Source organism: Hemicordylus capensis, chromosome 13 (assembly GCF_027244095.1).
Source record: "Hemicordylus capensis ecotype Gifberg chromosome 13, rHemCap1.1.pri, whole genome shotgun sequence".
Taxonomy (NCBI): domain Eukaryota; kingdom Metazoa; phylum Chordata; class Lepidosauria; order Squamata; family Cordylidae; genus Hemicordylus; species Hemicordylus capensis.
The window spans coordinates 4,055,727-4,074,894 of NC_069669.1; the positions used below are offsets into that span (position 1 = coordinate 4,055,727).

The following is a 19,168-nucleotide window of genomic DNA, read 5'->3' on the forward strand; positions in this document are numbered from 1 at the left end:
CCCCCAGGACACATGAATGGCTCTAAACCAGACAGGTGGGTTTGGTTCAAGGTCTAGCTGAACCAGGCCCAGCTCAAGGGTGAGCCCTCAAGCCAGTTTGCACATCCCCAGAGAGAAGCAGAAACTGGATGAGCAAGATGATGTGCAATGAAGTTAATTGTGCATGTAAACCACAGCCAGAGTTCAAATCTGTATTCTACAGCTTACAGAGACATTTGTGCCTTAGAGCATGAACTATGATTAAGTCCACTGCAGATAATAACGCATGTATGACCACACTAGTATTTCAGATATAAATGTATTCAAAAGAATACATTCTTTTGCAAATAAGTGTCCCCCAGTGTGATGCTAGTTTGCAGAAAGAGAGAAACATCCGTGGACAAGAGGAAACAGGCTATGCACATTGGTAATTATACAATTTACAAAAAGGGAAGCTGGCACCTATACACATCATTTTATCTCTGACTGGTTGATGTTTGATTAAGTGCCGTCAAGTCGGTGTTGACGCTTAGGGACTACATAGATAGATTCTCTCCAGGATGATCTGTCTTCAATTTGGCCTTTTAGGTCTCTCAGTGGTGCATTCATTGCTGTCGTAATCGAGTCATTCCACCGTGCTGCTGGTCGTCCTCTTCTTCTCTTTCCTTCAACTTTCCCCAGCATGATGGACTTCTCAAGGGAGCTGGGTCTTTGTATAATGTGTCCAAAGCATGATAGTTTGAGCCTGGTCATTTGTGCCTCAAGTGAAAATTCTGGATTTGTTCTATGATCCATTGGTTGGTTTTCCTGGCTGTCTGTGGTCTCCTCAAAAGTTTTGTCCAGCACCAAAGTTCAAAATCATCAATGCTTTTTCTATCTTGCTTCTTCAAAGTTGAGCTTTCGCATCCACAGAGTGTCGTGGGGAAAACCATTGTCCAGACATTTCCAATCTTTCTAGGTATAGCATCTAAATATCCTTTCCAAGACTTTCATTGCAGCCCTACCAACTGCTAGTCTGTGGAGTATTTCTTGACTGCTGGATCCTTTACTGTTGATGGCTGATTCTAAAAGGCACTATCCAACACTTCAATGTCTTCCTTATCAATTCTGAGACTGGTTGCTGTACCTGTTGTCATTAGTTTAGTCTTCTTTACATTTAGTCATAGTCCCATTTTTTCACTGTGTTCCTTAACTTTCATTACTCGAGCTTGCAAATAATTTGTATTCTCAGTGGTGTATTCTCAGATGATAATCTGTATTCTCAGTGGTGTCATCAGCGTAGCGCAAGTTATTGATGTTTCTTCCTCCAACTTTAAAACCACACTCTTCTTCCAATCCCGTTTCTCTCAATATATGTTCAGCATATAAATTGAACAAAGGAGGAAGTATACAACCTTGTCTTACTCTTTTGCCAATCTGGAACCAGTCTCTTTCACCATGTTCTGTCTGGACTGTAGCTTCCTGTCCTGTGTATAGGTTTCTCATGAGAACAATGAGATGTTCTGGGACACCCATTTTCCTAAGCACGCTACACAACGTGACATGGTCAACACAATCGAAGGCTTTTCTGTAGTCAATAAAGCACATATTGACTTCTTTTTGGTATCCTTTGGCTTTCTCAATTATCCAACATGCATCAGCAATAACATCTAATTTTATCATAGACATCATAAAATAGTTTACAGTCCATGCATGGTGGAAGTGCACTGTTCTCTTTTGTCCTAGCCTGGCCCTCTTGGGAACAGACAATTTAGTTCTTGACACTGTTTATCACCATCTGCAGAGACAGTGCTGAACACAGGGAGTGCTGAAGGCTGGCTAGCCTGTGGGTTCCTGTCCCCTCACTCCACATTTTGATTTAAACTTATTTCATAGTGTCAGAAGAGGACTAATGTGTATGTAGGTAGTTTGGTGTTTTGTTCTGGACCCAGGGGTCCATGCAGCATCCCTGAGTCGCAGAAATCCGCACTCCCTGCCAGCACAAACCTCCCAGGAATGCTACTACCATTTTAGGCTAGAAAGAAACTAAGATCAAACATGGAGTCCAAACCAACCAATCTTGGGTTTTTTTTTAATCAACCTGCTTGAGATACACATAGATATGAAACCAAGGTTTGAAGTGGAAGAAGTGCCTTGCCCAATGCCTACCTAGCCCAGCATTTTGTTTCACACAGTGGCCCACCAGTTGCCTCTGGGAAGCCCACAAACTAGGAGGTGAAGGCATGCCCCCTCTGCAACTAGTATTTGGAGGCATCCTGCCTCTGAACATGGAGGTCCCCTGTAGCCATCAGGACTAGTAGCCATTGGTAAAGAACATAATCTTCAATTTCCAAGGAAGCTGGAGTTAGAGCAAACCAAGACTGGTTGGTTCAGACATCATGACTGAACTTCGTTTGTTCCGAACAGCAATGGGAAGCAGACCTATTCCATCCTGCAGGAGGGAGGGAAGAATGCCTGCTCCTGAGGTTCAAGGATGTTTCCCAGCAGAGGTTTCAATTTCCCCCCCTTAAAAAGACAACACACACTCACACACCCAAATTTATCTATTTAAAACATTTGCATTCCACTTTCCTACTCAACAGAGTCCTCCAAGGTAGCTCCCGATGCAGTCATAGAACTTTTTTAGCAGAACACAGCCTCAAGCTAAAAACAGGGCTTAACAACTCCATTTCAAAAAGAGTTTGCCACACAGCAGATGTGTGTGATGGATGTGTGTGCAGCTTGAAAAACACCAGTCTAAAGCCCCCCTCTGGGCTCATGAAATTAGTTTCATGGTTCTCTGGATCCAAGCCTTTAACAGGGAGGAAAAAGCTGTTAATTTTGGCTTATTCAGATATCTTTTTAGGCAATCTTCTCATTTCATTGTTTCTTGCGATATCATTAATCACATTTCCCAGCTGCTCACAAGGGATATGATGCAGGCATCTCTGCCTTTGTTGATTCCAGAGACCAAAGACCAGTCCTGGTGACCGAAACTCTGTGCTGGTTGCAGGGAACGTTGACAGTACATTCAAGCTGACTGTATGGAGAAATGCTGCTTGATGCCCTCAAGGGCCTCTGATGTCACTCCCTGCCAGCTGCTGATTGGTTTAGCACTGTGAGGGCGGGGCTTGCCTACCACATATGATGACGATGTGCCTGCTTCATCCAACATAACCAATTAACTTTGCAGCAGACAAAATGCAATGATGTTCACAACATGCATAGAACACGAGTTCAACACCCAGCCTCTGGGTTGAGTCAGATGCACTGATGCACAGCTAACCTGCTTGGTCTCTGCAGCATCCAAGAATGACATGCAATTGTGAGTGAGCACATTGGGGGTGGGGAAAATAGGCCCTTGCAGGCTCAGAGAATAGCACCGGACTGCCATTTTTCAGGCCTGGAAAGCAACAAAAGTCTTGTTCAATTATATACTGTTAACAGATTGTTCCAATACAAACTTTGCCCAGTCTGAGAGCAACTGGGAGAGATTTTTGCGGTAGGCAGTCAGCAGGGAAAGTGTTCAGTGCTCAGAACAAATCCTTACAGCTGTTATCAGATCATTTATAAGTGGTGATGGTCACAAGGGATGGTAGAGTATTTGCTTTGCATGCAGAAGACCCCAGGTTCAATCCCTGGAAGCATCTCTAGGTAGGGCTGGGAGAGACTCCTGCCTGAAACCTTGGAGAGCTGCTGATGGACCAAGGGCTGACTCGGCAGAAGGCTACCTCCTATATAACCTATGTAATTACATAGGTGAAGGACTGTAGCTCAGGGTAGAGATTTGCATGCAGAAGGTCCCTGATTCACCTGAACAGTTTGGGCCCAGGATACCTGAGGGACCGCCTGCTCCCAAGGGTTGCTGCCTTCTTGATGAGATCATCTGAGGGGGCTCTGCTCCGGGTGCTGACAATGAGAGAGGCTCGGTTGTCGTGCACGAGGGATGGGGCCTTCTCTGTTGCTGCCCCCAGACTTTGGAATGCACTCCCAGTGGCCATTCGCTCCTTGGACTCCATCACAGTTGTTAGAAAGCTTGTTATATTTTGGCTTTTTATCCAGGCCTTTACATGATTGTTTCTATTGCTGCTTCTGTGTATTTTTACCCGTGTATAGTTTTTTTATGTTTGCATTTTATATATTTTAAATCAGATTTGTTTTATATTTTTAGCTTAATATTTTTAACTGTCATTTTTATTGTATTTTTTAAACTTTTGTAAACCGCCTTGGGATTGTTTTTAATGACAGGCAGTATATAAATTTAACAATAAATATAAATATAAATCCCTGGCAACTTCTCACGTAGGGCTGGGAAAGATTGCCACCAGTCAGTGTAGACATGCCCCAAGCTAGATGGACCAAGGGTCTGAAGGCAGCTTCCTATAGTCTTGGTGGGTTTTTAAAGATGCCACTTCTGAACACTCAAACCAATCTCTTTTCCTGCAGACCTGCCCGAAACTGCTTACTTTTCTCCCATGGGCCAGATCTGGTCTCCATTCTTTAGCACACGCACACCTCCAAGTACCAGACCTGGATTTCAAGAGTTGGCCTCTGAAGTCCTGTGCAGCGGCGTAGCAAAGTTGGAGTGGGCCCAGAGATAAGATTTTAAAATCCCCCTCACCCCACTGAAGCTCAGCTCATGAAGTAAAGAAAGCTTAAATGAGGCTGAATAGTGGTAACAAAAAGCATAGTAAAAGGTTTTGTAAGGTTTTGCAAATTGTCAATGATACAAGTCATTGAATGGTACTAGAGAAAGACCTGCTGTTCTGGTAGCTCCAGGTCTTAACACTCACGTCAATTTTGGAGGATGAATACAACTGAAGGAAGCCCGGGCGTGTGTGTGGCTGGGGGAGTCAGTCATGTGACTTGCTTCTGCCCCCCCCTGCCAAGGTAGTGGGCCCCCAGACAACTGTCTCCCCTTGCCCTATTATAGTTACGCCCCTGGTCCTGTGATAATCCAGTGCCCAAAGGAGCACGTTAAACTGCCTTGCAGATCTTGGCTTGCCTTGACTGCATAGAGGGAGGCCATGTTTCCACAAGCAAGCTGCACTCAAAGCAGTTCACAAAGGATAACAGTAAAAAAAATACCACCAAAATGCAACAGCATATAAATGGCATTTCTGTCCACAGAATGTCAATAAACAAGATTCAAATCAATTTTTAAAAAACATAATAGCATAACAGGCAATTAAATAAAAAGCCCCATAAAAGCAACAATCCATTATTCATCAAAATAAAGTGATGAACTGCCCAGGGATGTTTTTGTATGGGGCAATATATAAGTGTACTAACTAAAAAAATAAACAAATAATAAAGTAGGGGTGAGCTGAAAGTTGTGATTTGAACTGAGGGAGAGAGGGGTGTGAACAGGAGAGCTACCAGACGAGGACGAGCAGGAACATTCAGTGCTGGATTCGGGAGAATGCAGAAGCCGGCTATCGTAACTGAAGGGAAGGTTGCTCCAATGTGGTGTCTCCTCAGACTGCTGCAGACTGCTGCCTCCCCTCCACATGCAAGCTTTCTTTCTTTAAAAAGGTCTTGCCCAATTTGGCAATCACATGCTCTGGGCCTCCACCAATGCCATGAGGTCCAGATTGGAGGAGGCTGGCAGAACTGTATCCTCAGGTCTTGGCAGGGATACTGGTTGGAATTCTCTGGTTTACCTGGTGTGTGTGTGTGTGTGTGTGTGTGTGTGTGTGTGTGTGTAGATGGGGCGTCCCACTGGCACAAGGTCAGTTGTGCCTCCAAATCAATCTCTTCTCCAAGACTTTCTAACCTTCCCCCTACCCAGGGTGATGGTGGGGGGCTTCAGGATCATGAGAGGATGTGAAGCCAGCATCTCTGGTTCCCCACATCCTTCTCTTCACTGCGACTTCGAAATAGGTGGCAGGTTGTGATAACTTGGCATCATTCCCGGGGGCATCCACCTGGCATGCACACCTTGAATATCAGTCATCTGCAATATTTCATATCGTCTGCACTCTCGTACAACCTTTATTTCTTTTTTCTTAAAATGCAGTATTAAAAGCTCAGGTGTTTATCCCCCAATGACATCTTTGGCTGCATACCGAATGGATATCATCACATATTTCCTACCTATTATGAGGCTGCATCCACAGTCTTCATCTTGCACATAAACCCTTAATGTAATTATAAAAGGTGTTTTAAGTTCAGCTGTGATTCACCAAGCAATGGAGACACCATGTGGTCAGTTATGAAAATGCCAGAATAATTCATTGTGAGATGCCGGCACATCTTCTGAATCTATGCCCAAGAACAGTTTACGGTTTACAGTTGGGAAGTCATGTTAAAGGTGAGCAGACTAATTTACCCTTCCCTTGTTCAGTGTTTCAGACCCCTCTCCTGAAGAAGAACCACAACAGACCTCTTTACAAATACACTCAACTCAAATGGCTTCAGCAACCTAGAAACCTGGGCAACATCCAGACTAGTCATGACTAAGCACCACTAATACCAATGAAAAAAGTTAGTCATGACTAACTTAACTCCTGTTCCTTCAATAGGACTGAGTTAGGAATGACTTAGTCTAGATGTTGCCCACAGGATCTGATTTATTTCAATTCATTTATTTTTCCTAATTCATACACTGCCTGGCTGTTTAAAAACACTCAAGATGTATTTGCAATAACTGAAAAAACAATAATAGTAAAATGAAAAAATGAATACAAAAAGCAGTTGACAGATCAAACAACAGCCATCAGGAAGAGCCTACATCGGAAAATGGCCCAGAGAATAAAACTGTTTTCAAAGATAGACAACAAAGGGCCATCTTTCTCTGGGGAAACCATTCAATAACTTGGGTGTCAGTACCAAAAAGGCCTTCATTCTGCTCCCATCTCACTTCATGATTGTCAGTAGGAGGGTAGAAAAAAGGATCTCAGGTTAAGAAGGAAGGAGAGCTGGTCTTGTGGTAGCAAGCTTTTCCCCTTGGCTAAGCAGAGTCCACCCTGGTTGCATATTATCATCATCATTATCATTATATTGTCATAAATCTGTTAGCTCGGCTAACCCAACAGGATTTACAACCCCCTTCAGCACTCCCCGGTGAGTTAACAGAAAGCAGCAGCGGAACTGCACGAGTGAAAAATAAAAGGCTCACAAAGAAAAACAGTAAATGAATTAAGTCCCCTGAACTGAACTAGGTACCCCCTCTAACAATAACTGAGTAATAAGTGAAGAGAAAACACAAAGCAAGGAATGAAAATAGTGAAGGACAACAGAAGCAAGGAATTAACAGAACAAAGCAGGAAAGCATAAAAAAGGCAAACTGGAACTCAGACAAAATTTTGGAATTCAATAGCACACTGTCTGCAGACCAGTGAAAGTTGCAAACAGCACCTGAGCAATTGAGAGACTGCCAAATATATATGGCTCAAGAGAACCAGCAGCCAATCAGGCTTCCCTGAGTCAGCACTTCAGCTTCCTCTCTAGTGATCTCCTGCACCTGTGTGACTTCCACTGAGCCTCCCTCTTGAGCCGTCTTCTCAAGAAAGGTGAAATCCCAGGCTCCTCCCCATCAGAAATCATGTCTGGCAGCTGTTGCGAATCCTCAGTTCCAGAGTCTGGTCTCCCTGCCAACTCCTGTTGCTGTGCCTCTGAGCCCTCACTAGCAGTCAAATCCTCCCCTTCCTGCTCTGACTCTGAGTCAGAAGTCTGAGCCATGACATATGTGAATGGGAGACGATGTGTGAGCACTGTAAGATATTCCCCTCAGAGGATGGAGCTGCTCGGTGGAGAGCAGAAGGTTCCAAGTTCCCTTCCCGGCAGCATCTCCAAGATAGGGCTGAGAGAGATTCCAGCCTGCAACCTTGGAGAAGCCGCTGCCAGTCTGTGTAGACAGTACTGAGCTAGACAGACAAATGGTCTGACTCAGTATATGGCAGCTTCCTATGTTCCTATGGCCAGGATCACCTCTACAATAAGCACTGCTCTCACCCTAATGAGCTTATTTTGGCCCATAGTTTAGTACACAGATAAACCAGGTTGACTATACAGTCATATGATATCACCATGCCCATGCTTTGGGGGCAGGAATCCATTTTTGTTTGTTTGTTTGTTTGTTTGTTGTTAAATGACAAGAAGGAATGTTAAATAGGAAGCTTCTGGTCAATAGCTTGACTCTGCTCCATTGTTTGTAGTTTGGAACCAGCTGCTGAAACCCTGTTGTGAGGGGAGGGACTGGGGGCCATCTGTGCTGGGGAGGAAAGCCAGGAATTCTTCTCTGGCTTGTGATATTGAGGTGAGAATTACACGATCCAATGGCATCTCTGCTTAAAACCTAATCTGAACCACCACTTGGTGCAAAAAACCTGGGGTGAAAAATATACTCAGCATGGCCACTCACATGCTCTGCCTCCTTCTGAGGGGAATGTCTATCTCTGCTGCAGAGAAGGATAACTTGGAAAGCAGACTTAAGGCCCTCTACCTCTTGATAACTACAACAAACCTTGGAAACTTGAAGCTCAGGAAAATAAGCAGCACACAATTAAGTTAGCTCTCTGTTTGGCAACACAAACAAGCATTTTGATGGATGAACTAGTTTCATTTTAAAAGGGGGGGAAGAGGGGGTGTAATCATAGATCTCCACTGAACAGCAATCATCTGCAAGATGTTGTAATAGCTGCCGTTTTCATTAACCGCAAACTCCACATGTAGCTTTGGATACGACTCAAAGATAGGCGACTCCAGGTTTAAGGCTTCGCCTGCTCAAAACTTAACCTGAAAAAAATGTGTGCAGCACATTTCCAGCTCCTGCTTAACGTCTCCGCATTGGGACTATTTAGCCATTACAGCTGAGATGAAGAAATAGCAACTTACTCTGCCATGGGTGGAGCTATAACAGGGTGCTCAGGTCCAAAGAACCCATCGCACCCTCTGTCCAGGAGCAGCCAAACATCCGGGAGCCAAACATCTGCTGAGCTCCCCCGTCCCCCTGGCTGGGGCTCCTTCGATGGAAGGAGGGCATGCACATGCCCCCAGGAGTGGGCCTGGGAGCCTGGCGGCAGGAGACGGAGCTGACGGCAGGTGGCCAGCTGGAGCCAGGAGGCAGACATAGTGGGGGAGTCAGGGTACGCATGCGTGAGAGTGTGTGTGCCACCCTGGGGGGCACTGCTGCAAGTGGGGAGTGTTCCTCTGTGAACAGGGGGAGCCTACTCTCCCCTCGCTACTCTGTACCCTGCTCTGTCTGCCCTATGGATGCTGTCTCTGGAACTGCAGCTTGGAAGCTTCCCCAGATAAGGCTTAAGACAAGGGCTCTCAATCTGGAGTCCCGAGAGGGTGTCAGACGACAACTACCATTGCTTCCCATGGCTAAGGATGATGCGAGTTGCAGCCCGGCGTTGGAAACCCCTCTGGTAGAAAATTAGATGCGTCCCTTCCCCCTCAGTAGTGCTGAAATTCTTTTTAGCCATAAAATGCTTGGGCGGGGGGACCCACATAGATGTGATTATGAGAAATATACACTGCACCACACCTGACTCCTAGGAAAAGAGTTCCCCTGCCCCTGTTTTGCCCCTCTAAAAATCTCCCAAAATGTCTTTCAAATGTCTTTGCCTGGTTGTCTATTTTGCCCAGTTTGGTTGAACAAAAGAAATATTGTGATAATTGTTTATATACATATATGCTGCAGAGATTCTCAACTTGGGTCCTCAGATGTTGTTGGACTCCAATTCCCATTATCCCCGGCCACAATGGCCAAAGGCCCTTGGGAGTTGTAGTCCAACATCTCTGGGGACCTAAGGTTGAGAATACTTGTTTTTCAACCCAAAAAGTTCCCAATGTGGCTCATATAGGGAAATGGAAATGCTTTCCTGTCCCAAAGAGACTTGCAATCTAAAAAGAAACACAAGAGAAACCACAACCACAGCCACTGAGAAGGACTGTTGCTCTCTCCCTGCTCAGTTTAAGAGAGCCACCTCTTGAAAAGGGGCCTCATTGCCCAGTTAGCAGTGGTATTCTTTGCAGGATAACATTCACATTTCTCTCACCCAGTAGATATGTGGAAAAGGCCCCAGTGAGCCAATTCTCTGGTGAGCAAACCATCTGAAGGCAGCCAAGCATGAAATGAGTGTTGCTCCAATTAAGATGAGGCAACATCTCTGCCCTGCTAAACCCGGCCATTCAAGGTGCAGCAGGTTAACGTTATTAATGAAATGAGATCTATATCGGAGCTATCTTCAGTGCCACCGTTACCTGTCTGTGAGTGTCAGGTAACAACATCTGGGCCTGGGAAATAGGAGGGATGATTGGCTGGCTTTAATGAGGGCCCAGCAATCCCAACTAAATCCCATCCATTCCTTGGTCCCACCTGGTGGCTGAGAAACTGATAAGCAAACTCAAGACACCATTTCATGAGCACTACCATTCTAGACAACTGGGACTCTTGTTTTCCAAGCTGATGCCAATTTTCGCAGCTGTATTCCATCTTAGGGGCTGATTTCACTGGCCACCGGGAAGGAAGGGGTGGTGGGGGTGGGGTAGGAGTCTTCAAGGTGCTCTAATGCAAAACCTCAGCCCCTGTGATTGGCACCACCGCGCAACCCACAAATTGTCCCCTTTGCTAAGCAAGGTCCACCCTAGTTTGCATTTGAATGGAAGACTGCATGTGAGCCCTGTAAGATATTCCCCTTAGGGGATGGGGCTGCTCTGTGAAGGGAAGAGACTCCTGCCTGCAACCTTGGAGAAGCCGCTGCCAGCCTGTGTAGATAATACTGAGCTAGACGGACCAAGGGTGTGTGACTCAGTATAAGGCAGCTTCCTATGTTCCTATTCTCCTCTTGGGATGGGGCCTCTCTGGGAAGAGCACCTGCATGTTTGCATGCAGAAGTTTCCAAGTTCCCTCCCTGGCAGCATCTCTTGGTAGGGCTGAGAGACCCCTGTCCGCAACCTTGGAGAAGCTGCTGCCAATTAGTGCTGCCAATGCTGAGCTAGAGGGACCAAGGGAGAAGGCAGCTTCCTGTGTTCCTAGAAGGAAGCAGCCACAGAAAACCGCATGAGCAGTTCTGTTGCACCTAGAAGACTCGCAAACGGATTGCAAGGCAGCCCTCTGGGACTGCAAAAACCAGGGAAGAGGTTGTTAGGCAGCCTCAGTGGGAGAGCGGGAGGGGGAAGCAAGGCGCGGGCTGCTGTCAGCCAGCTACTGGCAGCCTTCCCTCAGGGGCCCGGGCACATTTGTCCCCGCCCACACCCCCTTTATAGCTACGCCACTGCAATGGAGTCATGAGGGAGTTTAGCACTGCTATGTCTGCCAGGAGACCAGGCACTTGTCCCCCCACCTCCCCGCCAAACATCAGGCAAAGGAAGGAGCCCCTCTGCTGCTTGGACAATGAGCAGAGTTACTCTAGACTTTTTCTTATCTCTATGCCCTAGCCGTTTGTGGGGCACAGAGCAAAGACCAGGTTTGGGAAAGCAGGCCCTGTCCATGGTTCTGACTGAAGCAAAATCCGCCATGCTGGATTTTGAAGGGTGTGGGTGAAGAAAAGACTGGAACTCTTCTATCCCTCACTCCTCACCTTTCAAATTTGATGGGCCTTGAGTTACTAATACTGCTTCTTCTTTTGCTTTGACATGACTCACGTTCAACGTCCAAATTAAAAATAAGCATCATTCAGTTGGAAGAAGAAGTGAAGTGATGTCATCTTTTGGAAGCATAAAGAGATATTTCCAATAGACCCCTACATGGATTCCAAAAATAGACAAATGGTTCTTCCTTCTTTTCAAAACGATTGTTCGTTTGCTTCCATTTCTAACCCAAATAAACGGCACTGATCTTGTTAAGAAAGATGCAGATGTTACGTATCTGCCAATGTGGAAACTAAGTTGGCTCTTTGCCATGTGCCTTCTTCATTCCTAACAACAGGTGATAGGCTTGGTTTGGTTAGATGCTATAACTTTCTCCTCCTTATTCCGGAAGTCATCCTATGATGCATCACTTATTTAGGAAGCAGTCTTCCAAAATGGCATAATTGCAGACCAAGTACTCCAGTACTTTAAGAGCTGACCACAGAGACTTGTAAGCCTAGATAGTCTCCACAAGATTGGCTACTCTGGCAGTCAAACAAACTGTTCCAGAGGGCTGACACCCACCTGAGCTGTGTCCCATGAGACTGTAATGCAAATGAACACACCACCACAAGAGACTCTTAGCACACCAGATTATCAAGGAATTCATGGTGTGGATTCCTAAGTTTGAAAGATGGAGTCGCAACATGCCATTTGCCTTATAAAGGCATGCCAACATGCCTTACAACAAACACAGATATCACCTGAAAGGGCCAAACAGCATTTTCAATAGCACACATCTGTGTTAGTGCTATGATACTGTCTACAGAATTTCTTCTGTGTCTACTTCCACAGAATTCCTGCACCCATCAGGACACTCGGTGTTTTCCATCGAACACAATTTCTGCCTCTGATGACACTACTCCTAGGAGTAAATCGCTCGGACTGTTCAAGCAAAGTACAACAGTACTTAACAAAATGACTTTTTGTAGATCATTCACAAAATGATCTAGAGCCTTGTAAGAGTCTCTAGATCATCTCCACAAGATTTGTCACTCGAGCAGCCAAACTGTCCTGAATTTCCATCTGGTCATTTTCATTGGGGAGTCCTCAGTTTGAGTTCAGAGAGAAGGAAAGCTTCTCTCTCAGACCTCTAATATCCTACCTTGGTCATGTTTTTCCTAAATGAAGAAGTCCCCAAACGCTGTATATTCCTCATACAGAAGATGCCCAAGCCCCTGTGATCATTCTGATGGCCATTATGCGGTTCAGCCACCAAAAGCGTACATACATCAGCATCGCAGTTGGCACAGAAAGATGATTTCTAAGGAGAAAGAGCCATCACTTCGCTCACTGCATTCCAACTCTTTCCACTAGCAATTATGCATCACCTGCTGTAGGATCTCATGTTCAAAGCCTAATTGCATCGCCCATACACATGCTCTCCCCTTGTAGTCATACAGATTTAATAGCTGAACACGGTCACATGGAAGAAGAAGATAACTAGCCATGGAGTGGTGAGCAGGGTGTACAGAAGAAAGGGTGGAGGTGTAAGAGCTCAGTTGATTTTCTGTGTGATTTGATCACCCTGACCCCCCATGATATTCCTTAAATGCCTACACTGGCTTCCTGCCCATTCTCAGATCTGGCAAAGTTCCTGATTTTCAATATGTATTCTGGGACACATCCTTACCTATGACCTATCTCTACTTGTGTATACACACAGACATCCAAAGGTCATCTTCTCCATCCAATGACACCACCTTTTCACCCTCATTGCCCCTTATGCTTCTCAGAACTGCTGCCCAGAACACCTCTATGATGTGTTCTGAACAACACCTCCTTTCTTCCTTTGAAAAATATGCTTGAAAGTAATGTGAGCAATGCTTTTTAAATTTTCAGAAGCCAGAGGAGTGGCTTCATTCAGGGATCATCGTGAAGTGCTGAGAAACTCTCTCCTTTTTAGAGTGATCCCTGATTGGCTCAGTAAAAGAGGAGAGCTGGTCTTGTGGTGGCAAGCATGACTTGTCCCCTTAGCTAAGCAGGGTCTGCCCTGGTTGCATATGAATGGGAGCCTAGAAGTGTGAGCACTGTAAGATATCCCTCTCAGGGGATGGAGCCGCTCTGGGAAGTTCCAAGTTCCCTCCCTGGCTTTACAAGATAGGGCTGAGAGAGATTCCTGCCTGCAACCTTGGAAAAGCTGCTGCCAGTCAGTGAAGACAATACTGAGTTAGATAGGACAATGGTGTTACTCAGTATATGGCAGCTTCCTATGTTCCTAAGGCTAGGATCACCACTACATTAAGCACTGCCCTCACTCTAATGAGCTTCTTTTGGCCCATAGTTTAGCACAGGGATTCTCAGCGTTGGGTCTCCAGATGTTATTGGACTTCAACTTCCATAATCCCCAGGCCCAGTGGCCTTTGGCTGGGGATTATGGGAGTTGGTCCAATAACATCTGGGGACCCAATGTTGAGAATCCGTGGTTTAGCACACAGCTAAACCAGATTGACTACACAGTCATATGATATCACCATGCCCAGTATATGATCCCTAATTGACTAGGATCGCCCAAGGAGGAATAAAACAGTGGGGGGAAATGGCAAAAGTAGCAACAGAAAGAAAAAATGAGAAAAGAGAGTAAGGGCACAGCAAACAGCCACAAACAGAATACGACCAAAGCACCAAGGAGATCACCCTAAAAGCACAACTTCCGAGGTGAAAATCAAGCACTAGCATGAACCAGTAGCCATCTGGCTAGCCCTCACCACAATTTTCAAGTGTGTTGCCTCTCTGGGCTAATCACTGCCATCCTCACATTGCCTTCTTCTTTTAGCAATTCTGCTTCTGTTTCAGGAAAACAAGAAAGGGAACTGCAAGCCCCTTTGGGGGTAGCAGAGAATCCTTTTCAAGATCTCATTCCCTTTCAACAACACAAATGATGAATATGAATACCAAGGCTGAAAACAGCACAATCAACATCGCAACCCTCTGCAGGAACAGGCAGAGTCAGGCTGCTCAGAAAAACAGCCAAATGTTTATGAAAAGCTTTGGAGCCATCCAGGGAAGGGGAACAAAATCATCTAAGGGTTAAGCAGAGACCCACTAACTGACTCTAAATGAGTGCACGCATGCATGCTATGAACACGACTCAGCTCATCAAACCGTTACTTTTCAAAAAAGCGATGCTCATTTCATAACCACAGCGATGCTTTGGCTTCTCAATGTGCAACTTAAGCAATACACTCCTTCTCAATGTGCTGCTAAAACAGCACCAGATCTCTACAATCAAAGTAATTGGCCATTAAAAATAATCATATACGCAGACTCCAGATCCCCCTAACAAGGTTTGGTCATGCGAGGAACGTCCTGCAGCACAGATTCTCTGATGCAAGGAAAAGAAGAGCGAGAGTCCGCGCCTCCAGAGCTCCACATTTTGGGAACATCGGATGTGTTCAGGCTGCAACAAAGGGAGGCAGCAAGTCCCAAGTTCCTCCACCCCATCTGAGGGGCATTCTCAAGGGGAACAATCTCACAAGGAAGGAGAAGCTGGCATTTGAAAGCAACCAAGGTGCTTGTTCCTCCTCCTGGACAGAGACTCTCCTGTCCAAGAACTACTGGACTTTACTTCTGGGCACATCAAGGATCTCATTTTGCTATGTTAGACTTGCAAAGATTAAAAAGCTTCACTTTTCCAGACTCCAATACTCTCCTGAACCAAGTCATTCAGAAGCAGGTGTCCCAGCGGCTTAACAGAAGCCAACACAAGCAGATTGGCCCTTTGAGTCACCTGACTCCAGTGAAACTAGGAGCTGCAATATTACCCTCTGGCCACCTCAAGGGGTGGCGCTGCGGCACAGCAGAGAGCAGGTCAGCAAGTCTCTCTCTTGTCAAGTTGCCATCTTGGCACAAACAGCAAGGCTCCTGGATCCCTCTGCCAGAGTGCCTGATCTAAGACCCCCGGCACCTTGTCACCCAGTGAAAGGCTGCCTGTGGCGCTTCCAAGCACACAGGGAAATGAGATATGTGAACATTAGCATTACAGACAAGCATTATACCAGACCCGAAAAAGTGACATGTAGATATATTAGAACGAATGAAACCTTACTTGTGTAGCGTTTGAGAAGGCTGCTCCTTCCTCTCCAGCTGTCCGTAGCAACTGGTTTTGGCCTCTGGGATGAAAGAATACTTTTCCAACATGGCTGCCGCAGCCATCCTAATAATCCCAAGGCCATCCCTTACCCGTGCCTCCAAACTGTAGTCCCATTCATCATAGGACACCGAAATCAGCCCTGAGGGAAACTCTTTAGGGGTGATTTCCATGTTCCCACTGACCAAGCTAGGAACAATCCAGAAGAAATCATAACCAGTCAAGCCCAAGGAACGTGCTTCATCGAGGATGTAAACAGCTTCATCCTTCGAACAGTACAACATGATAACAGAGGAGTGGATCTTCTTCAACTGAATGGTCATCTTGGCATCCCCGATGGCCGTGTCAAGGGTGATAATGTTTTGCATGTCCCAGCCCACAAAACTGTTCTCCACAGTGTATTTGATGAAACTAATGAAGTCCCGGTAGCCCGGGAATGTGCTGGTCACCAGAGAGAAGACATGCCAGTCGTAATATTGCATGAATTTCAACATGACAATCGCTTCCTGTTGGATTGATGCCCCAAACTGGAAAAATGTGGACATCACATCCTACAAAGAAGAAAGAAGAAAGTGTGGTCAGTGGGTGAATTGCAGTCATGCTCTGTCCTTGGCTAGTCACTAATCAGGAAGGAACGAACCTCTGTTTCAGGTCCTATTGGCTAGTGATTTAGAGGGTTGGTCTCTGCAAAGTCTGACCTGACCCACTCACTGGAGACATCAATACCCATTTGGTCAAGAAGGCAACAGCCCTTTCCCACTGTCTCCCAGCCCCCCAGCAACTGATATCTAGGGCATACTACTGCTGAACATGGGAGGTTCCATATAGCCATCATGACTAATAAATGGGATTTGACCCTCCCTTGCAACAGGGGGGACATTCTGGTTGGCCATCGATGCCTTTCCAGTTTGTTGATCTACAGGACCTGTTCAATGGATGACATCAAATAATGGCTTGCATGTGTGAAGAAGCCATCAGAGAACAGACACCACAGAAAGAATGTTCCCATCCCCTCCATTCACTAATCCGCCTGCCAGCCATCAAGTGTACAGTAACCACATGAAGAGAAAGAAAGTTATTTATTTCTGAACCAGCCCTTGATCATTCAGAATGGAATGTGAAAACTACCTCTACTGGCAAGCAGCGTTCCCTCTAAGGCATGCACACGTTGCACGCTCACAAGGGTTTTTTTATGTCCGCTCAGTTAATTTTAGATCCCTCTCAGGTTGAATCAGGAAGGCCATTCTGAACGCACATGTGCACATATTGTCTTGAAACTGCCGCTCAGAACAAAACTCATTCCGCACACAGATGGGAAAAAAATTAGAGAGAACACTGCTGGCAAGGATCACATTATAAAGCCCTCATCTGCAGAGTTTGATCTGTTATCTGTGACAGCTTTTCCACCACAAACCTTAAGACCTGAGCACTGTGTGTTGTAGAGAGCACTAAAACATCTGTGTAGTGAATTTACACGTCGTACAGAACCAAACTCTACATACCAGGTGAGCTGTCAGGAAAAGCACACCATTCTCCTACTCGGATATCATTGCAGCAACGTAAACATGAGCAGTGAGAAAAGGCAGGCAGTATTCACTGAAGAAACAAACATGGCAAATGTCTGCAACACAATGCGGGAAACTTTGGTATCAACATGAGAAGCTAAAGCAGAAGGCGATGGAAGGTAATTAATCTTCTACTCGCAAGACAAGCTAAGCTTGTCTTGATCTCACTTGTTTATAAAGCAAAGCCACGCATTCCAGCAAGTGGCAGGACCCAACTGCTCCACAACAACATGCGCGCCAGTCAAGAAGAGTGATTCTAGGCAATGAGGTGATTGTTCTCTGGGGAGAAGGCAGCTATAATTAGCAAATATCTTAGATGAAGCTAGTCAGCATGGAAATCCTACCAGGAAAGAAAATGCTCAACAACTTGCTTCTTCAAGGATAACAGCAGCAACTTAGCAATAAATAAATATCCATGCAGGGGACCATTCTTATATTACTTTATGAAATTTTGTGCATGAATATGAAGTTCAGTGCATTTTAAATGATGCTCTGTATTCTTAGAGCAGTTTTGGGGGCAGGAATTCTAAACAAGGTGGAGAAGAGGGACCGGAAGTACAACATGCTTGACTTCCTCTTCTCTTCCAGTCTGGAATATTCTAAGCCCCAATCCAAGTGTGCTCACAGGAGGAAAGCTAAAGAGTATCAGGTATTCCCTGTGGGGGCTATTTAGAAAGATGTGTCCTATTTCAATCCAGTAAATCCAAGAAGAAAGAAGGAGCAGTCAGGAAAAAATGGAGCTGAACAGGATCAGAAATGTCTGACATAGAACATTACTTCCTACATTCTGCCACTAGGTGCAGCACGAGAGTGACACCTAGTGACACAAGGCAAAAATTACAAACTACAAAGCTTCAGTCAAATGGGAGAAAAAAACAGGGTTCTACCCCAGAGAGCAGGCATATTTTAAACTCAAACCCACTGGTATCTGCTAACAAACCACAGGTAAGGAAAAGGTAAAGTGTGCCGTCAAATCGATTTCGACTCCTGGCACCCACAGAGCCTGTGGTTGTCTTTGGTAGAATACAGGAGGGGTTGACTATTGTCTCCTCCCACACAGTATGAGATTATGCCACCATCTTCCTATATCACTGCTGCCCGATATAGTACCAGAAGGGATTTGAAGCGACAACCCTAACCCCATTTACTGGGGGTGTAAATGTACTTCTACCACCATCACTGTAATATCCACCATCTTACAATAGAGAGACTCTGCAGTTCTCTTGCTTGTTCCTTGCAACCCCTAAAATCAAGGTGTTCCAGCTTTAGCATCTGAAATTCATGAAACAAGATGTCATAGTGGAACATAATGTAAGAGCAGCTCACCCAAAAATAAATTAGCTTTTTCTTCATTGAGCAGGTGTGCATTAGCTTTAATTGGAGCATACCTCGAGGGTTTTCTGCTCTGAAAATTTTCGGATTGTTCACAGGCAGAGACATCAAAATTCAGAATTTCATGCTCAACGATAAACTAGGAGGGGGGTGGAATATGGATTTGTGTGTGTGTCTCAAAAACACCATGGGTAGCTGTGGTAGTTAGCTACATGCTACAAAAGGGAAAGAAAACCTTATAGCCTCTTAAATATTTAATATTTATTGTTGTTGTTGTTAAAGCTTTGCAATGCTAATTTTTAGGACTGAACAAAAATCGCTCTTCAAATTTTGCTGGCCCATTTGCAGACAGCAAAATTGAGGAAGAATTTCAGTAACTTGGGGTGGGTGGGGCTTAAATAGGAGTGAAAGGGAGTAGAACCCAGAGGACTTCCCAGCACCACCACTCCTCTGTCTGGTGTTCTTTCATTGTTATTGCTATCATTCCCATAAGCCCCCTAGGTACGACACTGTGTAATGGTAACTCCAACTCCAAACTATCAGTTTAATGCATCCATCAAAGCTCACGGCCTTAGAATTAAAATTTGTGGTTGAGGTTAAGGGTGTTCATCTTGAAGGACTGGAGGCACTAAACATTCTGCAT

General features: G+C 45.3%; 1 protein-coding gene across 6 annotated transcripts in view; it reads right to left on the reverse strand.

Annotated features, from left to right (window-relative positions):
* GRIN2A (glutamate ionotropic receptor NMDA type subunit 2A) overlaps positions 1-19,168 on the reverse strand; it is a 158,078-nt gene that overhangs the window by 48,591 nt on the left and 90,319 nt on the right. For 5 of the 6 annotated variants that reach the window (XM_053276429.1, XM_053276427.1, XM_053276428.1 and 2 more), the window contains one exon: positions 15,587-16,179. The exons of the other annotated variant lie outside the window; for it this stretch is intronic. In XM_053276429.1, the coding sequence (XP_053132404.1) occupies positions 15,587-16,179 (593 nt within the window). The remainder of the gene's footprint in view (positions 1-15,586; positions 16,180-19,168) is intronic. 6 annotated transcript variants of the gene reach the window in all.